Consider the following 12,361-nt stretch of genomic DNA (forward strand, 5'->3'; position numbering starts at 1 on the left):
ACCAAATCTAAAAGTCCAATAATATACATTCTTGATCAGCCTATGTTGTATAAAGAATTATATTAGCAGAAAAGAGTCCAAATCAACTAAAAGGATTTGCGTTAAGAATTCTCTTCTGGAAATAATGGCCAAGTGAATTCACTTTTCTATTCCAACTGATCTAATTTTTATGTACCTACGAACATAAACATGCCAAAAAGGAAAGTGACCAGAAAATGAAGCTGGTGTGAGAAGAAATTGCTGATTATGAAGGTCGTAAGATTATCAGTGATTCACAGACTGGGAGTCCACAGCCGGCACGTTTAAGGGCTCTCCGTTGGCAACTGTTATTGGTGCTGCAGTAATTGCTGGATGTCAGGGAACACCGAGTGACCAGCAATGACTGGAATGAAGGAAGTGGGGAGGTGAGGTGGGGGCGTGGAGTGCAACCTAGTGGAAGAACAAGCATAGTTCTGCACAAAAAACAACTCCAATACCAACTGTTTCAAGCAGAGTATCCGACTGGAACAAAATTTCCAAAAAAAAAAAAAAAAAAAAAGACTCATCAAAAGGAATTAGGGTAATCGCTGGAGATTACCAAAGGTTTATTTGGAATGACACAGCACTAAAAACATAATTGTTACAGATGATTTGTGGATACAGCATACACCATCTATTTTACTTTAGAACAATCTGTGAAGATGAGTTGCATAAATAGAAAGAGGTGGAAATATAGAGGAGCTGTTTTTATAGTGTTCTTTTGGGGGTGGATGAATATGCCCCATCTTTCTACCCAATCTCATAAAGGCAGAAGAGAAGACTGCTTAGCTGCCCATCCCAACTAGCCTACCTCCAGCCACAGAGGCTGGACAGCTAGATAAATCAGGCCCTGCCTTCTCTGAGGGTGCCTCAGTGTAGTCGTGCTATCTGTCATCTCATCCTGAAAACTGCACAGTACAAACACAGATACTGTTGACTGTTTTGGCAATGGGATGGCTGGTTTTGCCATGAGGCAAAACTGCAGTTGTAATGCCAGACAGAATAAGAGCAATGCATGTATCAATGACATTTGAGAGGCAAAGAGCTACAATGGAAAGGAAAGAAGCAACTATGTATATGTAGTCTTCTGCATACACATAGATCCAGGAGTCATGGGAACTAGCTTGCGTGACTGTGTGTCCATATATATATAGATGTGTTGGAAAAGAACATTGAGAACTTTTGCAGCAGTTTAGTTTTAAACATAGTAAACCTGAAAGGGAGCGAGAGCACGTGCTCACACCTGGGCAGGGGAATAAGATAATCTTGTACTACAGGATAATTCATCACATCTTCTGCAGGGCAGCCACTCAATACGATACACCTGATGCAGAGAAATGAAAGTCTGATCTGGAGAAAGCTACTTTAGAATTGGTGGGAGGGGATCAAGTACAAGAGTCTCCACAGCTTGGACAAAGCACAAACAAACCTGTTATTGACAACATGGGAATGAGTGAGGATTTTTTCCTTAATTTACTTTTTTTCCTCTTACATTTTTTTGCACACATGCTCCATTGATACATCTTCCCAAGGTTTGTCTGGCATCAGTCTGTAAATCATTAAGAGCATAATAGCAAAAGTGAACTCTTCAGGTTTTCATGAAGGTTTAAAAACCCCGTAACTGAGCTCCTTCTTGCAGTACTTGTTGCCCTAATCCAAGCGTCGGGTGAAGTTCTCTGGAAAGAGGCCTTTGTAGGTGGCAAGGTCTCTGTACTGAAGCCAGTCTGATTCTTTCACTCCCACCAGCCAGCCTGCATCCTGAAAAACAATGACAGAACTTTCAGGGTCCAGCAAACTACTGGAAAATCCACACTGCCACAATTAATTAATAATGTGTTACATTAGTGTTGTGGTTCTGAACCAGGATGTCACATTACAGGTAAAGTGCTGTGCCGTGATCAATGGGAAGGCCTATCCCAAATAAGTTGTTAGTTAAAAAAAAAAAAGAAAAAGAAAAAGAAAAAGAAGGAATAACCATTTGCAATGACTTATTGACTGTATATAGTTAATTGACAATTAATATTAACATTATGACTGTACAAAGCATAGTTAATTGATATTAACTGGATTATAATATGAGATCTTAAAGAGGAGAAAAGGATTACAATTACAACCAGTGCAAAGACAGGAATACCATGTGAAAGCATTTCATGCACAAGAGCATGACCTGTTCTGGGGTCACAGTGTAAAAAAGGTTTGAGGTTGCTTGGGTTAGAATGGAATACTGATGAGGCCATGGAATATCTTATATTTCATCCCAAGCCACTTGCTTATAAGAAAGAACTCTGACCCCCAGCTCATATCCTATAACCCCAATAAACTACCTATGTAGGGCTCATCAAATACTAAAAGCTAGATGTGTGTTGCCTTATATTACTATTTTTGTTTTTATAACACCTAATTTTTCAAGTTTATATAAACTACAAAGCAGTTGGATGTCATGGCATTCTTGCTGGAAGCGCTTCTATATCCTTTATAAATTATTCCTCATAAACATTTGTCTGTCATATAGAAGTGCCATCACAAAAATGAAACAGTTTGCCCCAGAAAGGGTAAAGAACCCATCCATATATGGTCATGCAGAATGGGAGATGATACTTAAAACTGAGAAACAGAGGCTGTGGTCTGCCCTTGGCTTCCTGAAGATAAGCAGAGTCTAGCTGGAAAAGGAACAGTGGGAAATGAGACCATAGGAAGTGCAAGGAGTGGGAAATGACTATCTTTATTATGTTAACCAGTGCAGAAAGGGAATTCCAGTTCAGATGAGGGATGGCCAGGTTTAGTCTGAACCAACCCCCAACATAGTTCAAGTACATCAGATAAAATGAGGCCTCAAAAATTAAATGAAGAAGCTGAATTCATTCCCTTTTGATATAATCTGAGACTATAAATTGATGCTGCCATATAGACAAGAAATATAAGTATTTAGACAGCCCAATTTTTGAAGGCAGGAAAAAAACTGCTGAGGAAAAAAACGACTCAATAAAATAACTGATAATATCCTAGCTGATGAGGAAAAGTGCCCTCTTTAAAATTATGATGTCATATATGTGAAGGACAAAGCTATACTTAAAATAAAAGATGATAGCTAAATATTTTCTGAACCTCTTGAAAGCATATAAAAGGTCATTTTTCCCCCACAAGTGTCTATATTTGACTTTATTTACAGTGGGTGAAAAATCTAATGGAGCCAAGTAGAGTTAATCACTTAAAAATTGTTTCAATAAAGAAAACAAGTACAGGACTACACAAACCCACAATGAAGATATATTCCAACACATATATTCTGAAAGTCAACTTGTAAAGAATATTAGCCAACATCAATCTTTAGCTGAGGAAAATATGAAAAATTAAATATTAATTGCTTAAAATATGTGGTAGAAAAAGATTTCCTGTCTTGGTAATGGTAGAATAGCTTGTATTAGACAACTCCTTCTGGAGAGAATAATTAAAAACATTGGAATAACTATATATCTCTAAATATCTATATACACATATATGCAACTATTTATATAAACAAACAACTCTTGGTTATACAATATATAAAGTGTAAATTTATATATAATGGGATGGGTATAAATAATGGGTAAAACTATTTGAAGATGCTAGAAATGACCAAAAGGAGGCAGAAATTAGAAAGTATTTGACCCTTGAAAGTAGAGAACCGCAAGGGGTGAGATCTATGCTGATACAGCTTTTCCCCTGAGGATTATCCTCACTCAGTGTGATGTGGGACATTCACAGCATAGAGTGTAAGGCTGCCAGAGAAGCTGTACACTCAGCGGGGGTTATCTTGAAAAGAAAGGAATCACTGGGGGATGGGTATCCTAACGTATGTGGATAAACTGCCTTGAAATCCTGGGCTGACCCCCAAGCTGTGCATGCATAAAGGGTACAGACCCACCCTAACAAAGTATAAAACCAACTCCCATCAATTCAAGGGAATTATCCAGTAATTTATATGTCTGCTAAAACAAAAATAAGCAATTTTCAGATATAGAAAACAGAGTCAGACTCTTTACCACGTATGGTCTACCTACTATGTCTAGTATCAATTAAAAAATTATTAGACATGGAAAAACAGGAAAATATGACCAAAAGATTAAAAAGCAAACAACAGAAATATGCCCTGAGATGGCCCAGCTGTTGGAATTAGCAGTAAGAAATTTAAGTCAGCTATTATAAATTTGTTCAAGTATATAAATTGAGAGACAGTAATAATGAAAGACTATAAGTGGGAAATCTCAGCCAAGAAATGGAAACCCATATGAAATAACAATATGGAAATGAAGAATTGTAAGAATCTAATATCTGAGATGAAAAAGTCACTGGATAAATTTAACTACAAACTCAAAGTAGCAGAGGAAACACTCATAGCACTTGAAGGCAGATCAATAGAAATTATCCAACCTGACTACCAGAGAGAAATAGTGAAAGAAAAAGAACAGCATCTTAGCTATCAAGAAGTCCAACTTAAGTATAATTAGAAACCCAGAAAAAAAGAACAAAGAGAATAATTCAGAAAAAAATTAAAGATAAAAAGCAAATGTAGTGAAAAACATTAGGTTACAAGTCTAAGGATCTCAGTGATTTTCAAGTATGAAGACCATTAAAAAAAAAAAAACCTACCCAAGCACAATATATTCAAACTGATGAAAATCAAAGATACAGGGAAATTTATTAAAAGTAGTCAGGGAAAGTCACTTTGCATACAGAGAAGCAATATTAAACAAATGACAGCTGATTTCTAATTATAAACAATAGAGACCAGAAAACAATGAAACATGTTTAAAGAGTTGAAAGAAAAAAAAATCAACTCAGATTTCTACCTTAGTGAAAGTATTGTTAAAAATTAAGAAGAATAAAGACATTTTCAGATATACAGAAGCCAAGAAGATTTGCTGCCAGCAGACTAGCACTTCAGAAATAGCTAAAGGAAGTTCTTTAAGCAGAAAGGAAATTAAGACCAGATAGAAACTCGGACTTAAGGAAAGAACGAAGACCTGGAAATGGTAAACATGGTGGTAAACATAAAAGACTAACTTTTTTTCCTTTTATTTCTTTACAAAATAACTTCTGGTTAATGCAGACAAAAATCCCATTATAAATGGGATTTTTAATATCTTTGAGATGTGTGATGCTGACACCTTTTCTTTGTATTGGTAATTTATGCTTTGTGACTTTTCTTTCTTATTTCTAAGGTTTTAATAATTTTGTTAATCCTCTCAAAAACCTACTTTTGGCTTCATCAATTTTACCTGTTATAGTCCTTTATTGCATTCATTTGTGAATTTATTTTTATTATTTTCTTCCTTCTATGCATTTTTCTATTTAATTTCTATTTAATGATCATTATGAAATATTTTTTTTAACTCACACTATTATTTCTTTGACCCATGGGTTATTTAGAAGTGTATTTTAAAATTTTTAAATCTTTGGGGGCTTTTAAAGATATATTATTGTTATTAATTTTTTGTTTTTTGAGACGGGGTCTTGCTCTGTTACCCAGGCTGGAGTGCAGTGGTGTGATCATGGCTCACTGCAGCCTTGAATTCCTGGGCTCAAGTGATCCTCCCATGTCAGCTTTTTGAGTAGCTAGGACTACAGGTGCAAACTGCTGCACCCAGCTAATTAAAAAAAATTTTTTTTTTGTAGAGATGAGGTCTTGCTATGTTGACCAGGCTGGTCTGGAACTCCTGGCCTCAAGTGATCCTCCTGCCTTGGCCTCCCAAAGTCCTGGGATTACAGGCATGAGCCACCCTGCCCAGCAGATTATTGTTATATAAATTTCCAATCTATTTTATTGTGGTAGAGACTGCTTGACCCAGCACCTGATGTATCTTGGTAAGTGTGTTGTCAAAAGAAAGAACAAAATGTTGAACATATTAAGTCTTAACCTCAAAGGCAGTGATGCTTGAATTTATTTTTTAAGGGGAGAGCTCATAAATCTCTTTGAGAATAGTATGGAAGTTAGAGTTTTCCTCTCCAGAAAAATATGTTTACAGATGCATTTACTTGCTCTGCATACCATTTCAAGGGTTCACATATTTTATGAATGAGAACAAGACGGGAGTTCTCAGTACCTTACATCAGACCACTCTTTTAGGAAGTGATATTTTTAAAGAATCTCTTTAAGTTGAGGTATAATTTAAATACTGTGTAATGCAGAGATGATTAGGTATATATAGTTCAATGAGTTTTGACAAATACATGCAGACATCCCTCTCAAGATACAAAGCATTTCCATCACTCCAGAGGGTTCCCCAGGTTCTTTCCTCATCAATATCCACACACCCAGAGGCAACCACTTTTGAAGGGGTCTTTTAGTTCACATTCATAGTGTCTGCATTTCCTGAAGACAGGTGTTACAGAGACAACATTCCCAGAAAGTGGTTACGTGATAAGAAACAGTCAACTGTTTGTATTACATAAAAAAAGAATGCAACAGCATCCCAAAAGGGTGTCCTAGAAACCTGGTTAATGATCTATGCTGTCACAAGCCCTTAAGCCCTTTTTAGATGGCTTGTAGCATCTCAGAAAATAGAAACATCTTTAGGAAGTGATTGTGTCCAACAGACCCTCAGAAAAAAATCAATGTAGCCGAAAGCATCTTCCTATCTTTTCTTTTACCTGATCAGCTTCTGAATCTGAGGGGACCACCAGCACCACGTCACCCCTTTGTAAGGTAAGTTCATCAGAATTTGCTGCCTCAAAATCATGCAGTGTTTCCACCTGCAGAAGATAAGAATACATAAAAACCAATTTTCCAGCCAGATTACAAGCAGACACTCTTACAAGCACTCTCCAAGCTGGATGAAAAGAGGAAGATATTTGCCATATCCCAAGGAAGAAGAAGGCCTCTAAAGCCAGAAGGGAAGTCCTATTCTCTGATATGAGGCCATTCATATGTATATTTATTAATAGTAATGCAATGCCCTCTACAACAGGGAAAAGCACTATATTAATCAAATTTTAATTCATCTTATTTTTGTTAGAGATTTGCATTTTATTATCGCTGATGCTTTATTACTGTTTGTTGTTTAACTGGAACCAAAAATGTCTAAAGCTCCTCTAACCCCAGCTTCTGTCAAATAATAATAAGGAAAACCACCACTTGCAGGTTATACAGTAATTACTACTAAATAAAACTCTGTGATCAATTCTGTGTAAATATATTTCCTTCCTTCCCTATCCTACCTTATATACAATGGCAACCAGTTTCTTTTCCTTTCCCATTTTGAAAAAGATTTCCTTAAAATTTTATTATAGAAAAATATTTTAAAGTAGAAGAAATAACATAATGAACCCCTATGCGTCTGTCACCCAGTCTGAATCACTCTACCGTCATGGCTGATTTTATTTTTCCCACCTTTCCCTCAACTCCACCCCTGAGAGTAAACATTGGCTTTTAAAGTGTGTATTTCGCCATTGAGCATATTCATAGAATCACAAGCTGTCAGAGCTGGAAATGGATTGTTATCCCTAAATTAATTTTTCTGATTGGAAAACTGATACCCAGAGAGCGGGTCTATATGGGGTGCCTTCGGTTATTCTACAGTTAGTGAGGAGGCCAGAAAGGGCCCAGCAAGCTCCGGCCGTGCTTGGCACAAGGCTTCTTGGACTGCTTGTGCTCCAGTTAAAATGGAACCTGGCAGGAAACAACCCCTTATCTACAGGTTTAGCTTTTTCTCCAAATTAATTTATTCATAAATCCATTATAGCCACCCCTGTCCCCACAAGAGGTAGCAAGGTAGCAGTTACTTTCTAACGGAGAGAGACAAAGACAGAGAGAGAGAGAGAGAGAGAGAGAATGATACAACATTTTACACTTTAGAAGAAAAAGAGCTGATTTTTAAATGTAAAATCAAATTTAAAAACTTAAAATTCCTTTTCAGATTCTATTAGGAAACATCTGAGACAGGAAACACTTGGGTTGAGCCAGTGTTTTTAGGTATTTACTAAGTTTTTTTTGGTAAGAACCCTTTGGTTTATGAAGGCTCTAAGTAGCCTGTCTGAGCAAAACCTTCTTCCCATTAACTTAGCCGCCTTTTTTTTCTGCCTTTTGGTGCAAGTTCATTCATACATGAATCCATTAATTTACAACATATTTATGGGCTCCCTGCTCTGTGTCATGCACCCTACAAGGTGCCAGAGTTGACTGAAGGATTGCTGCCCGACCCCCAGGGGATATAGCCGAGTCAGGAGCTCTTGGTGATTCCAAGGCCTGGTCTGAGCCAGGCTCCACAGATTCACAGGCACCTGGGGGAGTAGAGAGGAGGGAGGGCTGGAAGAGACTCTCCCATTCATTACCCAGGGGCATACTGTTTGCCCTGTGGTGAATTTCCCTTTAATTATTCTTTGTTAAAACATGAAAATCTATTACTGTAGTCCTGGCTTGTCCAAGTGATGTTGTGGTGAAGGGAAAGCAGTTCAGAGAAATAATAATTGCAAAAAGTAAAAGTAAAAACTGGAAAACCAAAGGCTTGAGCAAAAGGGACTCAAAGCAAAAAAAGGATAAATGAGGCTTAAAAAATAAGAATACCTTGTAGAGAAAGCCAGGAGGCAATTCCTGAGAGGCCTCCCTTGCAGATGCTAGCTGGTCAGCAGCACCCATGGCTGGTGCAGAAGGCGTGGGCTGAGGGTCCTGGATAGGCTTCTGCTCCGTAGCCAGCTCCGGCGTCTCGCTGGTGGGGCCCGGAGGAGCCGCGTCCTCGGTGGTCTCCTTGGGCTCTGCACCTATAGTTATTTCGTTTTCTCCTTCCCCTTCATGGTTGGAGGCAGGCTCTATGACCACCGAAGGGATGACCTTCTCCTGGGGGAAGAAAAACCGTGGCGGTGCCCGGCAGGGCCCGGAAAACAGAACCTCCTTGTCCTGCACAACCTGCCTCAGTCCCCAGCCCAAAGCTGGGGCTGCCTCTTCCATAATTCCCCACCAGTCAGACTCAGGTCTGGGCCTTCCGCTGTGCCACAAAGCCTCCTTCTGTTCCTCCTGAGGCCTAAACCCTTAGTGGAATTAATTTCTGGATCCTTGAATAGCCAGGCAGTTTGGTAAGCATGAGGTTTCGGTGGGAATTGGGAGGAGGGATAGGGGATGGGAGACTGAGTCTTGAAGGGTGAGGGAGGCCATCCTGAGTGGGATTGCAGGAGGAGTCAATGCAGGCCGGCCTGGTTCTTTTTTTTTTTGAGACGAAGTCTTGCTCTGTCGCCCAGGCTGGAGTGCAATGGCGCGATCTCAGCTCACTGCAAGCTCCGCCTCCCGGGTTGACGCCATTCTCCTGCCTCAGTCTCCCGAGTAGCTGGGACTACTGGCACCTGCCACCACGCCCGGCTGATTTTTGTATTTTTAGTAGAGACGGGGTTTCACCGTGTGAGCCAGGATGGTCTCGATCTCCTGACCTCGTGATCCGCCCGCCTCGGCCTCCCAAAGTGCTGGGATTACAGGCGTAAGCCACCGCGCCCAGCCCCGCAGGCCAGCCTGGTTCTTGTCCCATGGAACCCTAACTCTTGCGGCTGGCAGTTCACCTCCTGTGAGCCCCTTCCTCCCCTCTCCCAGTCCCAGGAGGCCCCCAGTGCCTGAACCATGCTTGCTGATGAAGATCCAGCCGGGGTTTGGAGATCATCCACCAGTCCTTCGCTTGTGATTATCATTCCAGCCCCCCAGTGCTGTGGCCGCTGGAGGGACCATACCTCCACAATCCACTCCAAGTACTCTAGTGTCTGAACCAAAGGATTAGGACCACCCTTTCATTCGTTTAACAAAGATGAGCATGGAGGGGAGTTTCATCAGCAGAACAGGAGTCTTTCTATATTCCCTCTGCTATCAGCAGACTAGAGCACTAACATTCGTCAACTTGGAGAGATAATACCGTCTCTTTCCATGAGTACAACAACATACACAAAAACACTCTGGGCACTGTGATGAGAAAATCTAAGGGGAAAAAGGAATATTCTTTTAAGTTCCTTCTCCCATAACACTGTTATCTGCCTCAGCCCCCACCCCAAAAAGGGATAATGAAAGGGATAATTCCGTTTCAAGTTTTAAGTAACCCTGCAGAAATTTTTGAAAACTTATTGGGAGTAAAATCATCAGGAGAAAACAATGCATACCATTAAGCCCCCTCTTAACGTTGCCTTCTAGAATACAAAAGAACCAGACAGTGGAAGCAGGCCCTGGGGTTGGAGGCCCTCGCGGTGGTAGAGTATGTGGCTTTGTGGCCTCTCAATGCTGCTCTGAGGCAGTGCCGAGCAGGGCCCCCTCCCGCCTCATGCACGAACCTAATGGCCCTGGTCTCTTTGTTTCCCTTCTCAAAGTGCCACCCAGTGGTGGGCTCTTGGTAAAAGGGGCCTGATGGTGAATTTGGGGCACTCTAATGATAATAATAACCACCAAACAGTAATAAGAATAATAAGATCTAAATACTATTGAGTTCTCCCTGGGCTAAGTGCTCACTTCCTCACATTCTCTTTCTCCCGGCTCCATTCTCATCCTTTTCACTGTCCTGCTTCATTCCTTTCTCCATGTCACCCCAGTGTCCCATTCCCGTTTCCATGCTTAGGCCAGTCAGCCACAGGCCCTGAGGGCCTGTATGCAACATTGCAATGCTGATACTGAGCAGCTGGGATTAGTCTTTCTGAGAATCTGATAATAATGTTGTTTGGTGGAGTCACAAAATTGCTACAAACCTATTATACATCCAAAGAGTTATCACCATGAACCAATCAACAGAGCACCCAGCCCACGCTACTTCCCAGGAGCTCCCCTGGCTGCGACATGGGACACTCACCTGAGGCACTGTTGCTTCCAGCTCCTCTGCTTCAGGTTGGGCACTCTCTGCACCCTCAGTGGTTTCAGTTCCAATTTTGGCCTCCTCTAAACTTACTCCTTCCCCGGCAGGGACAGTGGCCTTCTCCGCCTCTGCTTCCTCTCCTGGGGCCCCCTCAGCTGCTGACACCAAGGTTCCAACAGCTGCATCAGCATCAGCTCCAGGTATGATCTGCAGGGCAGAAACCAGCAGGCCACGTCTGCATCTCCATGGGCCTCTGCCAGGAGTCAAACTCAAGCCTATTTCTAATCTCCCCTCTGTGGAGGCTATTCAGATTTGGAACATTCTTTGCACTCCCAGGATTTAGGTACAGCAGAATCTGCCATCTATTCATCAACACTCCGACTTCTCTTCTGCTGAGCTCCCAACAATTCTACACTCCTCAGCTTTCCCTGCTGTCAGGTGTAGCAAATGGGATTAGAATGGAAGTGACATACACCATTCCAAAGACATGGCTTTTAAGGTGTGGGTGGTCCTCTCCACAAGCTATTTCCATTTTTATTGGCTGGAAACAACAAATGAGGCCTTAGGGGAGTGAAAGAAATATAATTGAATCTCAGGACCTTAAACTTACCATGCCAAAGGAAAGCTAAGCTTGGGAACGGAGTCACACGAAAACCACCTTCCTTTTGTTCCCAAACACAGAGCTGTAATTTCACATGCTTCCTTCATCTTATGTAACATGCAGAACTACAGAGCGTGAGATGAAGGCATGAGTGACTTTGTCCCCACTCCCTCTTTTCACATGTGAAATGTAGATTCACTGAGCGCTAATCAGAGCCTCACAAGAATGTGACACTTGCCTCATTGCCTACCCACCCTCTTTTTTAAAAAAATTATTTCCTTCTTGCTTGCTATTTCCCCTTTAAATACTGAAGTTCTCAAAACTCTCTTCAGAAAAAGCACAGGTCACAGATCCTCCTTTGACTCGTGTCTCTTTTTCCTGGGTGCATCCTTAACCTTGGCTAAATAAGCCTCTCCATGACTGAGACGTGCCTTGGTCACTTTTTGATTTACATGGCACATCTGGGTCACAGGATGGAAGTGGCCTGGGTCAGAGAGAAAAGCCATATCAGAAAAGCATCCTCATCACACAAAGTCAAAATTTAGAAAGATTGCATTTTAGTATAAACTTTCAAATCTTTGTGAGGAAGGTTCCAGAAGCCAAATCACTTTCACAGGAAAAAAAAAATACATAAGGAAGCTTTCTCAATGAAAACCCTTGAGAATGAAGGGGAAATCATTTTTGTAATCAAATATGCATGGTAATGCTCCAAATAGCTGTAGAGCCTGTTATAGGCAAAATGCCAAAATCATAGTTTAGGTCCAGTAAGGAGAAGTGAAATAGAAAAAAGTCAGAATTTTCTTTCTAAGGTAGAAACACAGAAGAAGAGTTTTAAGTACTATTTAAAATTTGAGATAATGAAATAAAGGAAGTGCAATCAGAAATTTTAGTTTTGAACAAATGGGTTGGAGTCCAACTCTTTAAACAGGATTCTGACAACATCAGCTTGGCAGAC

At 40.6% G+C, this 12,361-nt stretch overlaps 1 protein-coding gene across 4 annotated transcripts in view; it reads right to left on the reverse strand.

Moving 5' to 3' along the window:
* Positions 1-554: 554 nt before the first annotated feature.
* Positions 555-12,361, reverse strand: part of LOC101142148 (amphiphysin) — a 247,005-nt gene continuing 235,198 nt past the window's right edge. For all 4 annotated transcript variants that reach the window (XM_055347647.2, XM_004045328.5, XM_063708477.1 and 1 more), the window contains 4 exons: positions 10,803-11,012; positions 8,561-8,830; positions 6,649-6,750; positions 555-1,776 (listed from right to left, as the gene is read on the reverse strand). In XM_055347647.2, the coding sequence (XP_055203622.1) occupies positions 1,669-1,776; positions 6,649-6,750; positions 8,561-8,830; positions 10,803-11,012 (690 nt within the window). In that variant the 3' untranslated portion in view covers positions 555-1,668. The remainder of the gene's footprint in view (positions 1,777-6,648; positions 6,751-8,560; positions 8,831-10,802; positions 11,013-12,361) is intronic.

The sequence above is a fragment of the Gorilla gorilla genome, chromosome 6, assembly GCF_029281585.2.
Source record: "Gorilla gorilla gorilla isolate KB3781 chromosome 6, NHGRI_mGorGor1-v2.1_pri, whole genome shotgun sequence".
Taxonomy (NCBI): Eukaryota; Metazoa; Chordata; class Mammalia; order Primates; family Hominidae; genus Gorilla; species Gorilla gorilla.